General features: G+C 43.8%; 1 protein-coding gene across 1 annotated transcript in view; it reads right to left on the bottom strand.

The window, feature by feature from the left end:
• The window catches only part of SORCS3 (sortilin related VPS10 domain containing receptor 3), a 337032-nt gene that overhangs the window by 112190 nt on the left and 203356 nt on the right, over positions 1 to 21486 (bottom strand). Inside the window, exon 5 of the mRNA XM_026069736.1 lies at positions 3343 to 3416. Coding sequence (XP_025925521.1) covers positions 3343 to 3416 — 74 coding nt within the window. The remainder of the gene's footprint in view (positions 1 to 3342; positions 3417 to 21486) is intronic.

The following is a 21486-nucleotide window of genomic DNA, read 5'->3' on the forward strand; positions in this document are numbered from 1 at the left end:
AAGTACAACCCATTGACTAGCACCAAAATGTGGGACCAAGGAAAAGAATTGCAGAGCCAGGGTACAAAGTCACTCACTGGGACTGCAGCTTGGGGCTTCATTTCTGACCAGTAAGAAAGCACTGCAGAGCAGCCTTCCAGAGCACCTATAGCAAAATGCACAGGATGACCTGTGTAGCTGTGAGCACCTGAGAGGTCTTGCTCATTCTGCTGAGTGAAAATTCACATCCCAATCTCGCCAGCTCTGAGGCAATCGTAATTTCCTCCTCGCCTTAAAATCTCTGTATCTGACTTCTCCCAGCCTTTGGGAAGGTATAATTATTTGGAARGGTCTCAGAGAGAAAAATAAGACTGTTCCCTGTCAGGCTGACTGATCCCATGAACCAGCTGAAGATTACAGTCTTCACAAACCCATCCCCAGCAGCCTGAGAGATGAAAGCCATGTTTTGAAGGTAAAAACATTAGATGAAGGCTGCCCCAGATAATGCCAGCTGCATTCAAATCAGATGAAGACTGTCCCATTTGATGGCAGAGGCTCAGCTGAGCCCTACTAATAAACAGTGCAGAGAAGCACAAATGAGCAGCTCACCTCTGATTTTGGCATCACCCTATTGTTATTATTTCACCAGAAGTTTTAATCAAGAGGTAATGTAGTATTGATAATGCTGGATTTTAGAGGCTGATGGACTCCACAGTGTAGTGGCTCACGTCCCTCTGAAACTTAGAACTATATCCACTTTCTCCCTATTCTATAGCCTAATAAAAATAATCATCAAACTCCCAGGGCTAAACTGTTCTCCTTGCACTTCTTTTTCTGCACGTATCTTGCAGGCCAGAGCTTGTAAGACATCACAGTTTGCAGCTTTAGAAAGAAAGAAAGGAAAAAAGAAAGAAATCAGACAGCTAAGGGGAGTTGTTTTGTTCCAAAATTTCAACATCTCTGACCCCTGCACTGCAAATTGGTTCAAATCTCTCTCACTCTGGTAACAACCTAATTCACTCTCTTGGAAAGTTTATTGTCAGCAGGATTCTGCTGCTTCTGAGTGGAATAAAGATTTCTAGGTCTATGTCACACGAGCTGTAACTGCAGAAGTCTTTTGCATTTTCTAAGAGAAAGGGCTACTTGAAAGAGAGTCTTTATACAATGCAGTGTTAGAAAGGAGCATTCAGACTATGCAGCCAAGGGACTGTATGAAAAATCAGGTAGATTGTGGACAACTATCTCCAGGTTTGGGTGTCAAATGGTCTGAGATAAACAGGTAACTTCCATCAATCACTATTACGTGAAATTAGAAAAAAAAAAATAAAACAGCAGCTCCTTTAGAAAGAGARCCAGTTTTGTTCCCAAGTCAGCTTTAAGCATTCTTCTCCAAGAAAATCGCCCTTCTAAGCAAACTCAGCCACGCTCTTTGAAAGGCTGGGTACAGCTATCTCACAGGACCAGCTATTCTATGCAGACACAGAAGGATGCACTGAGAGAGCATCTACACTCATCTTTGTCATGAGCGTTCTTACCGCTTATCTGTCCTGGCTTGCGTTATGGGATATTGAAGAAATTCCCATACACATAAACAAGCCCATTTAACACAATTGCTGTGGCACTAGAAAAAGACAAAGGCAGTTACTTAGAGAAAGGGAGAGATATCAAATAAGCCACTTTTATAAACCAWTTCTTGGATAATGACTGGATGGCAAAGAGGGTCCTCCCTTTTCATTTCACCCAGAGAACCCAAGGAAGGGTGTTTTGTCAAGGAAATTGTGAAGCTGATTAGATTGATTAAAAAACTGTTTCCCTTTCCCCTCCTTTTCATTGAACATGATATTTTACTGTAATGCATGYGTAAAAAAAGATGGATATGGCTGACAGCACTCAGCATGAATGGTGAAAGGATTTTGGATAGTTGGGTCAACCAACCACCTATCACCAGAACCTGAAAAATACAACCACCCTTCCWTCACTGTGGAAATATGAAACAGTGACATGGTCAGAAAAGGATCTAAACCTCTGATACATTTTGCAGGTCTATGTGACTTAGGAACCCAACAGTTTCCTTCCAAAAGATCTAGATGCTCAAACCTTTTTTCACTGTCCAAAATGCACAGACACACTGAGGGAAATCTCCAGACTTGGTGCCAGAAAGTCATGCTATCAATGTGGGAGTCTAAAGCTGATTAGAGAGATTTACAAAAGGAGTTAGACTATCTAAAAATCCTGTGACGTGTCTATCTCCATTGAAAAGTGTGGAATTATCACTGCATATCCAATCTGTAGGTATTTGGGGCCTGGATTCAGGGATTTTTTAATGACACACAGGAATTTCCATTGGAAATTGACTCTAAAGTACAAATGACATGCTTTGCAAATAGGACTCAAATCTTAAATCATCCAAGTCCTTTTTATCTTTGACCCTTCAAAATAAGAGACTCTAGTTCCTTAACATTACCATCCTTTCTGATCTTAAGGGCTAGACATTTCTTAAATTATACACAGATGCTATAAAACAGCACTCCTACACACTCACACACCCCCATCATCTGGCATGTAGTACAATGYTGAGACCTTGATTCAAGCCCCAACTCCTAGATTCAACTACAGAAGAACAGTGCTGKTTTTTTTTTCTTTCTTTCTCTTTAGAATCAATTCTTGGCCTTCACATGGTGGAGAGAAGTCTGGAAAAGMAGCATCTGAAATGGATAAGCCTGGAGAGAGAACACCATTTGTTTAATCTCCTGCTTTTAAGACAGTCTCCCAATTTTGGAGTCTGACACTTGGGAAGAGGAAAGGAGGACAGTCACAAAGCAAATTTTTAGCAAACAGTATGTGCATCCTGTGATCTTAACAGAAAGAAACTGGCTCCTCAGAGGGTGATTCAAAGCTGGAGTCTGAGTCATCCTTTCTCCCAAGGGTGGCATACAGGGACTATTTGGAGCAGCTGGCTCTGCATTAAGACTCTGTGGTAGGCTAAACTAACACTCTAMAGGATTGAAAAATAGGAAGTCTAATGATTGTAGCTTTGCCACTGAAGCACTGGGGCAGTTTTTCAGTGTTATTCTAAGTAGCTCTATAACAAATGGTGAAGTAGGATTTCCGTAATTATCAAAAGATCTGCAGTTACCTACACAAGACACCACTGATATCAGACAAGAAAGACGCGCAAACGTGGAGACATTCAGCTATCAGACTGCAAGATACGTACTATGAACTGAGCACATGACACTGATCYGGACCAAAACCAAGGGCATATTTAGTGCCCAGGTAAAACAATTCATCCCTTGAAGGTTAGATGCCCTTCTCCCCTCACTGAACTGCCCAAAGCAAGCAGAGCCAGAAGGCACGACTCACCAGTAAAACCTGTTTGGAGTGACGCGCTCGTGCATGAGCTGCCATTTTCTTCCAAAGTCCATGGAGCTGTACAGCTGAAAGACAGAAAGAGAGGGAGAATAAATTTTGAGGAAGAAGAAAAAGGACTGCTGCTCCATCAAGGATTAAAATCAGCTCARGGAGCAGGAATGGACTGTCCTGCACAGTTATCCATCAACCTCGCTGCTGGGGAAGGCTAATAAGGCAATCTCCTCCTCTCACATTTAACCCAGACTGAACTACTGAGGCTCAAAAGCAGGTTGGTGTTTCCAAAAACTTTTCACACATTTCTGTGCTTCCTGATTTCAGCTGTCAACACATTCACTTCTGCTGCCATATGACAAAGCTGGCGGCTCCCCTGGCTTTTTCAGCCCCACAGGAAGCTAGTGATTGATGGCATAGAAATTCCTAACATCAAATGGGATGAAAGGCAAATCAGATTAGTTAGCCCGACTATGGGCTTCCTTGTGATTCTTTTTAGGGTGAAGATAACATCTCTCTTCCGTGTGGGAAAGAAAAGGAAACTGTTTCTAATTTACAACTCCTATGTTCAGAACAAGGTCTAAATTTTGAGATAAGTTGGAAATCAATCTACTCAGTAGTTAAATGTTCAAGATAGTGAAGTGACTCTTCTTAAAAGGCAAATTTTCAATCTAATGCTCATTTTGTGTCTTCCTGGCTAACAAATGGCACAGTCGTAATGTAACCAAACTTCCATGCAACTCTAGACTAAGTCTCACACATAGGCTTTTTATATATACTCTGCTTAATACCACAAACAACACCATTCTCCATATAGTTAGTTTATCACCCACAATGCACTCACTCATAATCAAATCATATGCAAGTGCCTTTCCTCCAAGTTTGAGCAATTTTGTTTTTTCAGAAATAAAATTCACTTTGAGAAATAGCCTCTCTGCTTTACAACTAGATCACAAAGAAATAAATAAAGGCAGTGTTTTGAACAGGATTTCAAATAAATTTCATCTAAAATAAATTCCAGCTTAATAAAATGAGGGTTGATTGCATGCTAAAAAGGTAAACAGAGCCAAGAAACTTTTATGTTTGTAATATCCAAACTGTAAGTCCTTAATGGGAAAACAACAGTATGTAAGTAAAGGCTGTGCATTTGATTTTGAGTATCTGGATTTATGAATTGGAGACAGGTCCATGTTCAGATTAGAAGGGTTCACAATCTAGTGATATGTACTGTGGAACAGCTGTGATGGATGGCTACGTGTGGCTGGAAAGAYAAGCTGTATGTGCTTGCACTGAATATTAGTTTCTTTAATGGGTAATATCTGCGACCGCAGAGATCCAGCAGGCAGACCACAGCTGGCCCACAGAACAATTCTATCAACAGCGATGGGGCAGGGCTGTTTGAGCAGTGTCTGAAGCAGCTGATTAATTCTTACTGTGTTTGCACTCACCTCTGCAATCAAACCACTGCGCTGTATACCTAGCAAAAGGAAAGTCAAAAGCTACAGTTCAGACCCTATCAAATTTCTGATGCAATTGGGCTGTGTAAAGGCAAAAGAATTAGCCCATCGTATTTCTGCCAATGTGAAGTCCTATTTCTACCACTGACAAGTTGAGCTGCCAGCAAATAAAGCACATCAGGGCAAAACAGATGGAAGCAGGTGTCTTCCAAACTTCATGTCAAGATGGGCTCCCACTTACGCAGGCTTCACTTCAGCCAACACCAGTAGGCTTGTGGTAGGAATTATTAGGTAAGACTTTCTGCCCTGTGTCTTCAGGAGAGCAGACATGATCTGAGTAGTCCTATCTAGCCTTATTTCTTTGACTCTGTCACTAGATAAGATACAGCACCAAATAACTATACATTATCTGGACCTCCTCTGCTTTTTCTGGTCACTTATCACAGTGATAAGTCTACAAAAGCCAGTAGAGAAATCTCTGCCCCAAAAGGAATTCTCAGTAGATAAAAAATAAAGCATCACACTTCTTTTTTAATTAAAGGAGCTAGGAAAAGAAAACTCTTTATACAAATTCCAGGACAGGCTTATGAAGCCAGCATCAATATTAAAAAAACTACCTTCTGAGAGAACATCCTGATTAAGGAAAATTTTAAAAACCAATAATTGAAAATCCACGGTCCAGAAGGCAAAACTCTGCAGTACTACAGCTCTGCCTTAACATTAGCACGGTGCCTGGCAGCAACATTCCTCGGGCCGCCTGACGTGGGTTTACACACACAGGGACCTCTGCACACGGACTGAGTCGTGTCAGATGACTTGGCAACCCCTTCCCTTTCCTGACGGCGTGTACGGCTTGCAGACCCAGCCACGGTGCTCTGCGAATCACTGGCTCCAGGCAGCGTAGCCTCAGTTAACTCCCGTTCACAAGCAAGTGGGTCTGGCATCCTTACTGTATTTTGGAACAGATTAACCATTCTCCCCATGAGAGCAAAAAGATTAGCAAAATACAGCCATTTCCTTAGATTCTCTGTTATCTTTTGCCCCTAGCATTTCTTTTTCTTTTGCAGCTCCACGACAGCGGTAGCTGCAGACAGCTCAGTGGCAAGAAGCACAATCTCTTTCCAGCTACTCATCCCTCCCACAGTGTCTCATTCAAGGAACATCCTTCTCTCTATCAAGTTAAGAACCAGAGCCCAGCTGCCAAGTACTGCTTTTTCTTTTTTTTCTTCTTTCTATTAGATTGCAAGCTGACGGATGATAGAAGAATTAAATTGAACTTGCAGCCTTTTGGTGAATTCAGATAAAGAGATAAGRAGGATATTATTCATTTGAAGAACTTTTATTTATTTATTCACCTATTTATTCTAGGCATCTACTTTGAATTTTAAACAGAAGCAAAATGATTGAGTCTTGAAGYTGTATGACAGACCAAGCTGCTGACAGCCGTCTCTGGCCTTGTTCACTTGTATACTATTATTTACAGATGCAAACGTAAAGCTTAACGTTGAATTACTAAATAAAGCACACAATAAAGACTTTTTGTAGGCATAAAATTGMTCATATATATACCTTCTGTTTACCTCCCTTCTCCCACTAAAAGATGCTTTTTAGAGGAGACAACAAATTTAGTGGCAAGTACAGCAGATTTCAATAGAGATTAATTTGCCCTGAGGTTGAATACCATCTGATGGAAGGAAATGAGGTTTGTTCAGTGCCAAGATTTTCCTTTTTCAGAGCTCTGCCCTGGCTCTTTAGAGACAAATAATCTTTGGCATTTCTACCTCCCAGAGCACTCCACATCGGCTCACGTGATGGATGGATTTCAGTGTACCATGAGGGTGCACCATTAGGGTATGCCCTTTTTGCAAATCCCGTGTGTCAGCTGAGCTGTTCTGATTAATGGAAAATTAACTCCATTATGGGTCATAATACTCGTCTGGGTTGGTCCTCAGTGAAAGTTCATTCTCATGACTTGAAACAGCTGAAGAGWGGCGCACAGAGGACTTGACTAGGCAACAGTTCAGGAGCAGGACCCAAAACAGAAGGACAAAGTCCTGGCTCTGAGGCAAGGGTGACAAAATTCAGTTTTTAACATGCAAATAAACTCTGCATCCTACAGCTACCACGTAGGCACCTCAGTAAACACAGCCACTGCACTCAGCCGGTCCCAGCAGCTGCTGGCTACCTCTGCACCTCTCCCAACAGCCACGTTCCAGCAGTGTCCTGAAGGATGTGGTGCTTTTGAGAACAGGCACCTGATGTTCAAATTCCCTTTTGAGCCCACCTGAATGATGCTTATAAATCCCATCTACCCTTGCAGCAGGCAACAGGGGGATTTTATTAGGAATGACCCTAGAGTTCCTGCTTGCCYGCAATCAGGCATATGACACTGCCCCAGGACAGATGCCATTCAGGAAGGTGATGGGGCCAGCACTGTATGTCAAAAACATATACATTTTAAAGCGCTTCAGGCATGATGGAGGACCTGAGGTATTACCCTGAAAGTAGCAGCCTGGTCAGCCTAACACAGGATGCAAGAGCAGCTCTGCTTTCACGCCTGGCCTTGAAGTCACCCCAGCTCAGCAGTGCCGGCACAGCCTTGAGAACCAYGAGATCTAACGGGTGCTGAGCACTGTGGGAAATCTAGCTACATTCAGGAGTCTAGCTAGAGCTGAAGTTTAAAAAAAAAAAAAGGCCATAAATCAAGACTGCTGCATATGTTCCTCCAAACAGCAGCACGCTGCTCCRCATAACACCAGACATCACATCCACTGACAGAGTCCTGCATTTAACCACGAACCCGCAATCTGTGTGAGGAGAGACTTTGGCAGCCCAAATAACATACAGCTAGACTTTGCCATAGGCCAGAACCTTAGCTCACGCTTGCCTTGCTCAGCACTATTCTGAATCACAAGGGCATTCATAGGCGGAATATTCCTTCTTCAAACTCTAAAAGCACTTGAAACATTTTATCTAATATTAGTAACATTTGTGAATGATAAACAGCAAGACCCTTAAGGAGGGGGCTTTATCCCTGATGTCACTCACATYGGACACCAGGAGCAGAGGCAACACACAAGAAACACTGTCGCAATTACAGGGCTGGAAGGCAAGGCGTTACGCGCACCCAAGCAATGCCGCGTAGGAAGAACGCCTCCGTGCTGTTGCAGTTCTCCAGGACAAACTCACAGGCAATACACCCTGCTTGCTTGGATGATCTTGYTTGGGGCTGGGATCATCTGTTTTGGGTGTTCTGTCTATTTTCCCAGAGGGATCTGGCAAAAAAACATAAAAAGCTGATTTTGCTCAAGAAGTCCAGCTTCTCAGAACTGGATCATCAGGAGATGCCGGCCTGTTTAAATTCCACTTATCAATATAGGGGAGAAGACTGAACAACAAGGGAAAAACCTGGACCCAACAGGAAGAGATTCAACACCCTAGTGTTACTCACCCACCTCTGAGCTGGTCACCAGGGCTCGTTTACAGGCCGGAGGGAAACAGGCACTTCTAAAGAACAATTYCCACACTAAGGTATATTTCTGAAATTGCTTATTGTTCGTGCCCTAGAAGGCTCCATTTCTCTCCACAGATACTAAAAGAAGTTCAGAGTGGCTAGTTCAGAGGGAGATGCCTTCCGCGGGGGGCAGGCAGGTGATTTAGGTGAGATGAATTTCACGTTAGGTTTCCTGTTCCCATGCTGACCTGCCCATTCTYCATGGGGGAAGCAGGCAGAAGACTGAAGGTTCAGCCAGAGCTGAAGAAGAGCCAAGCATCTCATAGCCTGGGTACACTTTATCACAGCAAGTGGCACACTGAAAGCGTTATGCATAGATAGACAAACAACAGACAACAGATTGAAGAAATTCAGAGAGCTGTGGTATTTGTAGACCTTCTTGCTCAAACATAGAAGAATAATTAGAGCATGATGAGCATACGTAGAAAACCCTATTTCCAGATAAAATCAAAGGTTCTTTGTTTCTATAAAATCAGTGCTACTAGCCTGGCCTGGGCAAACATCTGGAGAGAATCTCAGCAGTTTTCTGACCGCCTGCCAACCCTGGAGCGCAATTGGATCTTGCAAATAATGGTGTTAGATAAAGTGAACAAGAACAGCTRGACTATATGCACTTAAAGGAACAATTCATTTATTACACACAAAATTAGACTTCCCACCAGACAATACAACCAGCTGATGATGGAAAGATGCATTCATATTAATCCAGCAGGGTGAGAGCTGGCACAGTGGTAATTACTGGGCAGCAGCTGACACATGGTAACATGATGGAAGAGGAGGGGCAGACAAGCCAGGCCTGCCGTGACCTCCAAAGGGCATGATCCCGAGCAGTTGCTTGGATTGCTTACATGAAAAGATGGCTCTGATCCCAGAATAACACAAAAGCAAACTAACACCTCCTCAGCCAGAGCTGGTGGGAAAAATCTACAAGATGGGGGGGGGGGGAGAGGGGGTTCTGCCAAAAATTCAAACTGGGACAGAAAAAAAATAAAATTAGGTCAACATTTTCTGTAGGAAATCAGACCGCATGCAAAGAATCTGCAAAGAGTAATTCAGAAAAGCAAGTCTTCTGCAGGCTCTTAAATTCTCTTTCCAGAGGGAAAAAGACCACATTGTTAGAAAAATTTCAGAAGCTCAGAAACTGAGAAAAATTTGTATACCACTCAGAAAACCGTCTTCTCTCTCTACTTCTGTGTTAAGGATGAAATTACAAAAGGGGAATAAGAGGACATCACTAATACTTCAGAAGGTTCATTCCTGGAAGGAAAATGAACTTTCTGGAGGATCAAACTTAAACACTTTTCAGCCTTGAGAATAGAGAACAAAGACGACATGTCTGATAACTACCAGAGATGACCCACCATGTGGAGGAAGAGAGATGTACACAGGAAATTCAAACTGCAATGAAAATGATTCAGGAGATGACAACACCAAGCTTTTTCTAAGGGCAGACTGAGCAGCTAGATACTGCAGGAGAATTATTTTACAATATCTTGAAACTACATTCTGCATTGAATAGATGGATGATCCCCACTTCGTCTATTACAAAGACAGATCCTATTTTCCACAATTAAAATTAGACATAGGAAGGGTTTAATAAGATTGCCCCTATTTAGAAAAATTACTAAAGCAAATAAATAAATAAATAAATAAATAAAACAAAGGAGTCTGTATTGTAGGAGATAACTATGCTTCAGCAAGCGAAAGGATACGAGAAATAATTGCATTTCTCCCTGTTATCTCTTACTTCTTTTATTTGACTCTAAAATGACCCTTTCTCATATTCTGCAACTGTGAGATGCCCCTAACAATCAGATTTATCTAGTCACCATGTTCCCCACTTGTTGAAATAACTGCAGAAATTTCAAAGCAGTCTTTCTTTTTTTCTGTTTCAGGATTTCATCATTTGAACTACTAAAGGTCCTTCCTTTAGCTCCAGCTGGATCTCTGTGACAGTAGCTCCCTCTATTACTCCTCATTCATGCCAAAAAAACCCAACCCAAAACAAAACAAAAAACCCCACATTCCCAAATCCTCAAGGAATTCAAGATGGGATAATAAATTCCTCAACAACAAAGACTGGCCCAGAGATTTCCAACCAGGACTGACAACACATGATCCGCTTCCCCATATTCATTTTTCCATTTGAAATGTTGTAAAACTGATTTTCCTCCCTCTCATGGCCCCACATGCTAAAACCACTTACAGAGACCCCACGCAACAATTCTGCAGCCAGCAGCTGCAGTGCCTTTAGGAGCAGACCAGGCTGGGAAATCTCACAGGAGCAGAGCATCAAAAGAAAAAAGACAGAAGTAAGAAGAACTGGATGAGAAGAAAGACTGGATAGATGCGGTATAGCCATAAAGACAGCAGCTGGTACTACAGAAACATGTCCTACTTCCAAATCATAGTTTGCATCTTATCCTCCTGCCATGCGCCTCTTTCTGAAAGCAGCTGGATCCCTCTCCCGTTCCCAGCACCAGTATAGCACTTAAGCTGCAGGGCCTACACAGCTCCGTTTCTCAGGTCCTCCTGTGAGGCAGGACATGTTGCTTGCAGCGCAACAGGGACAGGTCTTACGTCTAATTTATGTCTCAGCTGGATGACTAGAGTCGGCTCAGGAGCAACACCTTCTGTAAAAGGGGCTCTCTTTCACACAGTACGATGGACTGCATTCAAGGATGACAACCAACTCACAAGCGACGATACCATCTGCACTTGCTCCTTCCAGTTCCTCCCAGGAAAATATCTCTCCTTGCCACCCTGCTTTGCTGAGGCTCTAGAGGAGCCAAAATCCGAAGGTGTGAATGCTTCTGGACCATTAGAGAAGGAAAAGGAGAGCTCCTTGCTGTCTTCTCTTGCCACAGGCTGCTGGAAATCACAATTCAGGTCCTTGTTCCTGTGCTCAAGAACCTAAAAATAAATCCCACTTCCCGAGCCAAAAGATTCTTGTAGCAGCTGGTGGAGCTGAGCTTAGGAGAAAGAAGTCTACCAGCACCCTATTTATGGGCTTTGTTTACACAGAGTTGTAAAAACCAGTAACTATAATGAAAACAAATGGACCGGTTTATGTCTCTGTCTTGATTTCTTTTCCAGGTGATTAAAGGCTGCATCGAGAGCACTCATTAGAGCCCAAGACTCCTCTCTAACATGGTACAGCCAGATTGTCTTAGATACTGAGAGAGAACGTGTCCACTGCCTGGTGCATGTCAGAGACCCACTAGAGCTGCTCACTCCCCACAGATGCTGCACAGTGGAAATGGCGCAGGGAATATACACCCTTTTGATGAGAAACCAGTCCAGGCAAATTAAAAACTGCATGCATTTCCCTCATCTGTTTTATACAGAAAGACTGTATCAGAAGATAGGAGGTTCTCTTCATGCTTTAAAAGCTGTTATTGGAATATTTCACATGCTGGCTGGCAAAAGGGGGGCTTAGGATGGATGAAGGAAACGGTCTCCAGTCATTCTTATAGGAAACTGGTCGGGATCTTCTGTGCAAAACCACAGAAAATGAGAACGTTTGGTTCAAAATTGTAACCATACAGTTCAGCCCACACCTGGCTTATAAAGAAACCAGGCAGGGCAAGGCAATGCACTGATGTCATGTTCAAGGTTTTACTGTTAAAAAAGTGCTTTCGCCTGATGGTGCCACTCGAAGCACTGGAGTTTGTTCAAACCTAATGCTCAAAGCAAGACTTGCCTCTCTCTGTTTCTCCACTTCATGTCCAAGAAAAAGAGGAAATTGGATTAAGCTGGTGAAAAAAATAATAATGCCCACTCAAAATCCGTTGCACTTCAATTTTTCTTAAGCTTAATTGGTACTGAGCATACTCAGCCAAAGACTGCCATTTCTGCTGAGAGCACAGCCTCTCTTTTGCTTTTCACCGAAAGACTTGTTTGTAATGGAACAAGAGCTGCAGATACAGCTGCAACAGGAGCAGTGACATAAGTGAGTTATCACTAAAGGAGTTAAGGAATGTTTCACACCTAGGTGAAAAACAGTCTCTCTCTTTCCCCCTTTCTCCCAACCCAAAAATTTTGGAGTCATTCAGAACTGGGATGAAAAGTTACTTTCAATTTTTTTTTTCTTAAACTGAAAGTCTGGGGAAAAGAACATTTTTATTTTGGTCAGTCAAAACACATCATCTCAATCATGTCTAAATAGACTAATTTTAATAATTTGCAAAAGGTACTATAAATAGAAATGCCATTTTAAGGGAAAGCTAAGCTTTTGATAGCTTGTTTGTTCCCCTCTTCATGCCATTTTAACCACTTCAGAAAGAGCTCTGGAGTCTGGAGGAAGACTAAAGTTGAGCAATTTGTTGACACTGACCTGATCCCTTTCTGATGAAAGTCTGGGCTTCAGTAAGACTTGTTAACAAAAGACATTAAAAAAAAAAAAAAATAATAATAATAAAAATCCCCTATCTCCAGAGCCTGAAAGTGGAGACACAAGTAAGAGATGGGGTGCGAAGCACGCAGTGCCTGGGAGCTGAACTTCCTGCAGCAGCAGCGCAGAGCAGAGTGCGATTCGGGATCTGGAACGGGAAAGGGAGGGACAACACCGGCAAGTGAAGAGATCAGAATGGGGGGGAGCTGGCAGAGCACTAACTCCCGCTACCAGGATCTACAAGGTGCACAGGAGAAGATTTTTACTAATTTTTCTTCCACTGACAGGCCAGAAAGCCTGAGTCAACAGGCTCAGCCAGAGGCAGAGGAGGGTTGCAGGCTGCTCCTGTCTTCCCCAGCTGCTGCTTCGCTCTCTCTTTCCCTAGGATCAGCTCTTTAACAGTGGCAAAAGACTGAATCAGCTCTGACAGTTGCTGACTTTTTTCCCCCTCTGAGACAGGCCAGTCCCTATCCCCAGCTTCTCCTCAGCTTAAAATCATCAGGCAGTTTCTGGCCAAAGGTCTGTGCTATGCAGTTCCTCCGGTCGCATGGATACACCCGGCGGGGCCATGCGGCACGACCGCGCGCCAGGCAGCTCCGTGCCCTCTCACCTCAGCAGGAGCATCTTGTTTGCTCCTGGGGACCCCACACTGCACACTTGCAAAAGCCCCTCTTCTCCCCCCACGTTTATACTCCAAAAATTTAACCATAAAAGAAGAAAAAAAAACGGAAAGCACACGTCTAACAGGAAGATTTTTCATTCAAATGTGCTTTATTGTGTGACGCATGCCTTTAATTAAAGTGCAAGTGTCTGGGTATACTCGTCGCTGGGTATATTCATCACTAATACAGAACGATCCTTCATGTTTATTGAGCGTGAGACTACAACGGGCCGAGCAGGACAGTCTCCGGCATTAGCCAGAGTGGGACACAAAGCTACAATCACTTACTGGCTCTTCCCCTCCTTCTTGATAACCCCTGCAGGACTATCGGTAGGGGTAACGTCCATATTATGCAGAACAGGGTTTAATGGAAGGGATTTTTTTCAGACTAGTGAAAGAATTAGATTTCACACCACCAAAACACCCTTCAAATTCATGCAAGATTTTGCTGAGTTCTTTGTTTAGGTGGGAAAAAAACACCATTTCTGAAAACGTATACATGGGCTGTAAAGAAGATGGTTTTAAACTGCATTCAGAATGGCATTTTATTCTGAGATGTAATTCTTTTCATATAAAAAAATTCACATAGCTCGAAAGAAATAAATAGTATTTGGGCTCAAGTAGCACGTGTCATTTTAACAAAATTAAAGCCACAAGTTTTGCTCCAGGTGAATTGTTTAACACTCTCTACCCCCCCACACCCCCACCCTCAGATTCATCTGCAGTTTTCCACTCATTAGCGTTTTCCTGGGGAAGGGAGATTACTCGAGATAGTTCCTCTCAAATTATGTGACTCACTAGCACACTGCAGACACTGGGCTGAGATGCACCTGACACTATCCAGCTCACACAAGAGAAAACACATGAAGAATTTGCCCCGGCTGAGCGCACATCCTCCTCAGCAACAATCCCACAGACCAGAAAGTGAAGCTGTTCCCACTCAGTCTCAGCCCTGAGAGAGGGCAGATGTCCACCCTTTTCATACAGGACTTGTCTCACCAGCTGAAGAGCAGCAAACTTCACACATCCTTAGCATCTGCAACTCTTTTCTCAGAGCGGTGCAATGCAACTCATTATTATTACTTCTTTTTTTTTTTTTTTTTTTTAATTCAGAGCAACCTCGCAAACTGCCCACATTTTTGCAGCTCACTCACCCTACTGAGGATACTGTGTCCCCCTCAGCCTGAGATCATGGCTTCTATAAGGGATCAACTACGCAAAGAACTGATCATTGCAAAGCTTTTACTGTCCACTGAAGAGTGCTTTCCGAAGAGAGGAATCTGGCTGGGATCACACCAGATTTTAGAAGCTGTCAAGTAACTCCTGTCATCCTCAAGGAAAAGTGAGAGAATGGCAGCATCACACTAGCCTGTTGTGCCTAGCACGTTATCTATAGGCACTCACAAAAACAGGGCGAACAAAGGTTAAGCTATTGAAACCAGATACTTTCTGAGGACTGAGGAAGCCTGTGGCTGGCAACTGAATACCTACAGGATGCCCCAATTAATCCTGCTCTGATCCCACCCTCCTCTGCTGTCAGAAACCACTTCAGCCTCTCGGCACGCACACATGGTAACAAAAAAAAGCTGTGAAGATCCAGAGATTTGCTCCGTGCAGCGACATTAGTGCATCAACCCAGCAGGTTCACAGGTCAGTGCTGTGTGTTCAGAGAAGCTAAGCACTTCGCTCTCCTGGGCATGGGTTTCACTCAGACTGAGGCAAAGACGCATATACAGGGAATGCATCACAAGCATGGGTGCCAGAGTGAACTTGGAGGGAAGTCAGGAAAAGGTAATAACAAAAGTGACCCAAGGAGAGAGACTCCAACAGCTGAATGTGCAGAATTTCTCCAGAGAGTGTTAAAAGGAAGCACAGAACTGTCTACCTGTAAGAAATGGTATAGCACCAAGTAAGGATGGAAAGCTTTGAAGGGATTCAAGCTGGATGAATCAGAAAAAGAGGCAGAATTAAGAGGATAGTACTAAGAACAGGCTGGCATGGGTGAGAAGGCAGAGACAAACAGTTCTAGTCCTCAGAGACCCTTCCTAGATACAGTTCCTAAAACAAATCAAAACTAGCATTGCAAATATAATTTTTATAACTTCCTTTCAACTTTATCCCTGGTCTCTATTACTTCTAGCGGCAGTGCTGTCTGCAAAGGGGCCAGAGGGCCATATTCTCAGCTCTGCCTCCTAAGGGATCCATAAGCCAGGCAGGATGGCAAAACTGACATTTAACTGCGTGAACTCCAGCTGGCTTCTGCTGGCTGGGCCTTACACAAACATAAAACAGGCCTTTATAGGCTGCTCTGTAGCCAAGAATGGTGACAACACAGCTCTCTTGTGCAATGGATACGCCCTGGATCCCATCCTGAAATGCCCCTGGGAAGCGGCAGTGGATGAAGGGGCACTGCTTAGGACCGGTGCGGGTCCTGCACTGGAAGGAGTCTTCTGGATAATCCTGGTCCCTGTACGCAGCATGAATGCTCAGTCCTGTCTGAGATTAGGACCAGATTCTGGATCAAAAACGCCACAGGCCACGGCCCACCACAGTCAATGGGAGTCTTGCATTCTCCAAAATAGAACGCACACATTGCCAATGGGACAAGACATTTGTGACTGTGAAATAACTTCTGTGAGTGAAAAGATTATAAAAACAAGGTAAAGAACTTCAGCTTCTTCTGATAGTGTCAAAAATTAAGCTTTGTACCAACAGATACTATCTCCACAAAAACCCTAGCTCTTGTACCATCTTGCATGATTCATTCTTTTAGGCCATCCTCCTTACCTCACGCTTGTCACATCCTGTTCTATAACAAATCAAGAGAACTAAAATTTAGAGGTGAAATGGCCCATAACTCTTGATTCACTGGATTTTTCAAGTGCCAAAGCAAACCTGAACATATATAATGACAGGAATCGCAGTGGCTTTCAACCTTATTCTCTTCCTCTCCCCTGCCAGCTCTTGTCTTCACCAGGGGCTTTGCTAGGCTCAAAGATGCCCTCCAGTGCTCATCTTGTTACAGCACTCAAAGTCCTTTGGGGTAGTTCAGTCTGGCCAGTTAGCCAAATTTCTCACTGACCAGATTCCCTAGCAACCCACACATTGACAACAGGCACCTATGGAAGGTAAAAGCAGAGCCTTACACAAGCACCCATCTCTACACACGCAGAGACACGCACGCACACACAGTCAAGCCAGATAGTGTTTCAAATTTGAAAAGCTCCAGGCGAGTATCTTTTCCTGTATCCTGAGCAGTGAGTGGTCTCAAGGAAGACAAGAGATGTCGTCCTCCCAGCACTTCACCGTGACTCGGTTCATCCTGATCCAACTGTGCAGAGGAGACTGACAATACCACCCATGCACCCTCGTGAAGGGCGGCGTACGGGTGCTTACGGGTGCTTACGGGAGGAACCCAAATGAACAGCACTCTTGTAAATGCCAGCCACCATCAGAAACAATTTAGCTTGACAGCTGTAGCAGAAACTGTCACTGCACTGAGGCATCGCTGCCAGAAAAAATCGCCAAATGAGAAACTAGCATGTTTCAGGGATCCCCTAGGGCTACTGGGCATACACCATTTACACTGTCATCTCCGATTCATCCATCATCCAGTCCTCGCAATCACACAGTAGAAACTTGCACTTTTGAAATAAGGGAATCTGCACTTCCAGATCATGCAAGAAAAAGGAAGCTCTTATCTAACCTCTCTTTGCAGCTCTCTAGGTTTTTATATATTTTGCAATGCTTGTATTCAAGCTAGTCTACCCCATTTAACTCAAACTCTAGTTAACTTCAATCCATCTTATGGAACTGGGGGGGGGGGAAACAACAGTAGGCAAACCCAATCCAAGGCAACAGTCATTTTAGTACGTGTCACCAAACTTGATATAACGTAATTGAAAATCCTGAAGTTGGCCAATATTCACAGTGAAAGTATAACATAATTCATAGGATAAGGGAAGGCTGCAGAGAAAGCATACAGCAGGCTTCGTGCTGTCACTAAAGAAAAACACAATCCAGCTGGCTGGGGAACATCAGGCTCAATTTTGCAGCAGCAGAACTTTCAGCTATGTCAAATTTGTGCCTTTGGATATGTGTGCGCAGCTCGTGTGGACTTGCGCAGAGATCTAAGGAAATCATCTGGCCTGAAGCAAGTGCTGTGTTAGTAAGAGGACAGAACCAGAGTCCTGATTCGGCAGCAAAACTTTTGATGACACCAGTGCGCTTCTGCAGTATGGCAGGAAAGTCCCTGTGGGTACATTGTTTTCTGCTTAACATGTTATCTGTGCATGCTGCCTGTTATCTCTTGAACACTGTACACAAGTACAAAATGCTACCAAATCCACATTCGGATGGCTTATGATCACTGAGCCTCTGGCAGGGACAAGCAGCCCAAGGTAGGAGGCTGTGGGTACAGTCAGGTTTTCTTCCCTGTGCTCTAAAGGATCCCAAGGATTTTATAGAAAGCTTCGAGCTTGTTCATTTTTTCCAGTTGTCCTTCTTCTCTCAAAAATATCATCCTCTGTTTTGCTCCCTCAGCTTCTCCTTTTATCATACCCACAACAGTTTGGATGTGCTGAAATACTACTGCATCATGCCCTAACTTTCATTTTATAACCACCCACAGTCCTATAAAAATCAATTGAACACAAATCCAAAGAATTTTATTACACAGCAAGAACATCTTGTAACTGACACAGAACTGGTCCAGGGCTCGTGCTGCAAAACTTCAAGCACACACATGCACACCCCCCTGATGACCAGCCCACCAGCCCGTGCCCAGATGGAAAATCAGTTGCAATATAGACCAAAATGCAACAGAAGACATGCAACATTTGCAATGATTAATACAGATCCCTCTTGGAAGGGTAAATGACCCGTAGCAGAATAGTGCTGAATGCTGGAATCGGGAGATTACACAAGAATTTTAGGCCTTTTGTTTTGTTTTTCTTTAAAAATAAAGTTTCTGGCCTTACTGACTGTGAAGAAACATTTGAAAAAAAATAATTTGCAAGCACTGAAGCACCAGGAGAAATATAAGAGCACACAACATTCAAATGTGCTTCCTGACTTTTTTTTTTTCCCCTGCTAAACTCACGACTATTGAATCATCCCTACCCATTGGGGAGGGAGGACTGGGCAGGAGCGGGGGGGGGGAGGGTGCAAAGGACTTAAGTCTGTGGCCCCAGCAAGTTGATTCCCCTGAACAGCATTAGTTACATGCAGTTTGTATCAGAAGAAAAGAACCTAGCAGAGGTGAATTTTCATATATCACGGTTGAGCAATGGAAACAAATAGTTCCCTTTGCATAAGCAATGGCTTGCACACAGGCAGATGAGCCCACCAGGAACTCCGCATCTCTCAGCAGGCAGATTTTAGGGCAAAAAAACCCAACCCTGTACACTAAAAGGAGTAAGCAACATCTATCTTGTTTTCTTGAGGGAACAGAATACCATACATGTTTTCAAGGCAAATCCTCCAATGGTGTAAATCAAGATTTCCCTGCTAAATCAATAGAGCCACATTGAATTTCAGCTGCTACACATGTGACTGCACACGTCTGTTGTAAACTAACTCAGGTGGGCCATCAGATCAGCACATGGTCTCCATTTGCCTGCTGAAACCCAGCACTGGAGACAGAGATAGTTTGGAGTGACTCACAAAGGGAGGAAAAATAAAGCCAGAGAGAAAGACTTATTTGCAAAAGAGAAACTAAAACAAAACTAAGGCCACATACCAGCTTCCAGTAGTAGAGAAGTCTATTTCACAGACAGCCACTGAATTATTTGAAATGAAACGTATGAGCTTCTCAGGGTACCCCTGTGCTACAATATAACAAATGGCACAGTCTGCGCTACCATACACTTACAATTACAGCATTTGCTGACATGAAATTCCCACCTGGAGGTTTTACTAAGGCCATAAGGTCTATCAGAGTCTGAAGTCTGGGGAGCCATGAAGTTGCAGGTAGAGATACTCCTATTATCTTTTCTACTGACAATGTGGGCCACCAGAAAGGGAAACAGAATATGATTTAGTCAGTCTGGGTAACTTCATCACTCTGGTTATCTTGTCATCTGGCTAATCTTGCCTAGCTCACTTCACTTTCCTGTGCCTCAGCTTCCCCCTAGCCTCTCTCACTGCCTTGTCTGCTCCGCCTCTGTACTGGCAAGGACCAACCTGTAATTTCTAGGCCATTTAAATACTCTTCCCATGGCAGTGGTATGTAACACGACCAGGGCAGGACTGTGCTATCACAGGTACCGCTGGGCAAACCAAATGATTCCTCCTGGCCATGGCATGAAGAGAGGCACTGGGAGCTCCATGGTGCAGAAATCACCAGGGCATCCTGGGATTTACAAAACCCAACTACTTCTCACAGAAGAGCAGTGGAGAGGAAATGTCATCCACTGCCTGTGAACCTCTTCTGCAGTTGTTCTTCTTTGGGCTCTCAGATATGTACTTCTCAGCTGCATAAAAAGAATTTGCTAAGATACGCTTTCAAATCCTTTGTGACTGAAAATGTAGTTATATTAGCAGCTAGAAAAAAAACAGGGGCACAGACTTTGGTCCTCAGTACTGCCAAGCATGTTCAAGGCTCTGAGTCAGGACGAGGACTGCACACCACCTAAAGGTTCCCACCCCTTGACAGTTCATCTAGCCTTTTTCCCAAGCACTCGCCTTTTTTAGATTATGCAAATACACCAAACGTTCAGCAGCTGCTACACATGAAGCTGAAACACCCCTGCACGAGGGGCTGGACTGAGAGCAAGGCATAGCCTGCTGTTCCCAGGCCAGCTACTCGCACGCCTGACCGAGAGCTCCTGCTCCGGCACACGGAAATGCCCGCCGTCAAGAACACCCCAACCAGTTGTCCCAGCTCTCGGTTGCTGATGACTTTGCAAATTGGCATGTGTGGGTAGGGGTGCAAYGGGGACGGAGTGCATCGTCTCCCCTCAGTATCATCCAGCTGGCTGCCTCAAGGACACTAGCCTATCCCCTCCCAGTCATCCATCTGTGAGGACGTTACAGATGAAAGTATTGTTGTATAAAGTGGCCTACTGCCATCCTAATGTGCAATACTTCTGAACAGTGAGGTCTTCCACTGTCAAGGCAATGTGCAAATGTTAATTAATACCACCATTACCCAGACAGAAAGAACAGTTCCTGTTGGGCCAATTTCCAACAGCGCTCAGCCCTGAATCACTGACAGTAATGGGAGCTGCTGCCTCCTGGATCCCTCTGGATAATGTGACTCTTCCTGGTTAACCAAACATAACAGTTTCCCAACTGCCATCTCCAGAAAGCACTCTTGGTCCAAGGGAATTAAAGGGGGTGTCTCTGTATTCAATTCTACATGCCCAGGGTCATACCTTCAGGTGCTCGCAGACACATCTTCCCCCAAGCTATGGCTTTAACATCCCGAAGTGCTAAAAGAAGATGAGAGAACAGCAAAAGCCCAGGGAGTGAAACTACCTAAAATCCCAACACTAAAAGCTCTTATGCCCACACATGACTTGTATGTCTTTGCAGGCTCTTTGCAACACTGAAAGCTTGCCTGTACGAACACTTCCTACTCTAGTTTGCAAGGGCTCACATACTTATTGGCCTTAATCCAGGAAAGCATTTATGCATRACCTTAAAATCAGGCCAAGGCTCAAGGATCTGGCTGCTCTGAGGTCAGGGTTGCCTTTCTTCTACTAAATTCTACATTTTACAGATAAGTGCTATTCAAGGTGAAATTTTGATGACAATTCACTTGAGCTTTTTAAGTATATGTTCATTGTCATATGCTCCTTTCTACTACCTCAGCCTTGGTATTTTTGGCAGAATTAATCCTGTTGTTCTATGGCCTGGAAAAATCAATCACAGATTTCTAATCTCAAGCACCATGTTGACTCAATTCAATGACAGGGGCAAGGATACCAGCCTGCAGCTTTCAGTGGTCAACATCAGCAGGTATCTCTGAGTGGAGTCAGCAGCTGAATCGTGCTCTTTCCTCAGTTCAAAGTGATATTATCTGTAATTCTGTTCAACAGGTTTTAGAGGAGACTTAATGTTGCCGTCCGGCCAAACAAAAAATGAGATGGAGCTTTCAAATGCAATGTGGAAGGCA

This window comes from Apteryx rowi, unplaced genomic scaffold (assembly GCF_003343035.1).
Source record: "Apteryx rowi isolate R43461 unplaced genomic scaffold, aptRow1 scaffold_3, whole genome shotgun sequence".
In the NCBI taxonomy this organism is placed as follows: domain Eukaryota; kingdom Metazoa; phylum Chordata; class Aves; order Apterygiformes; family Apterygidae; genus Apteryx; species Apteryx rowi.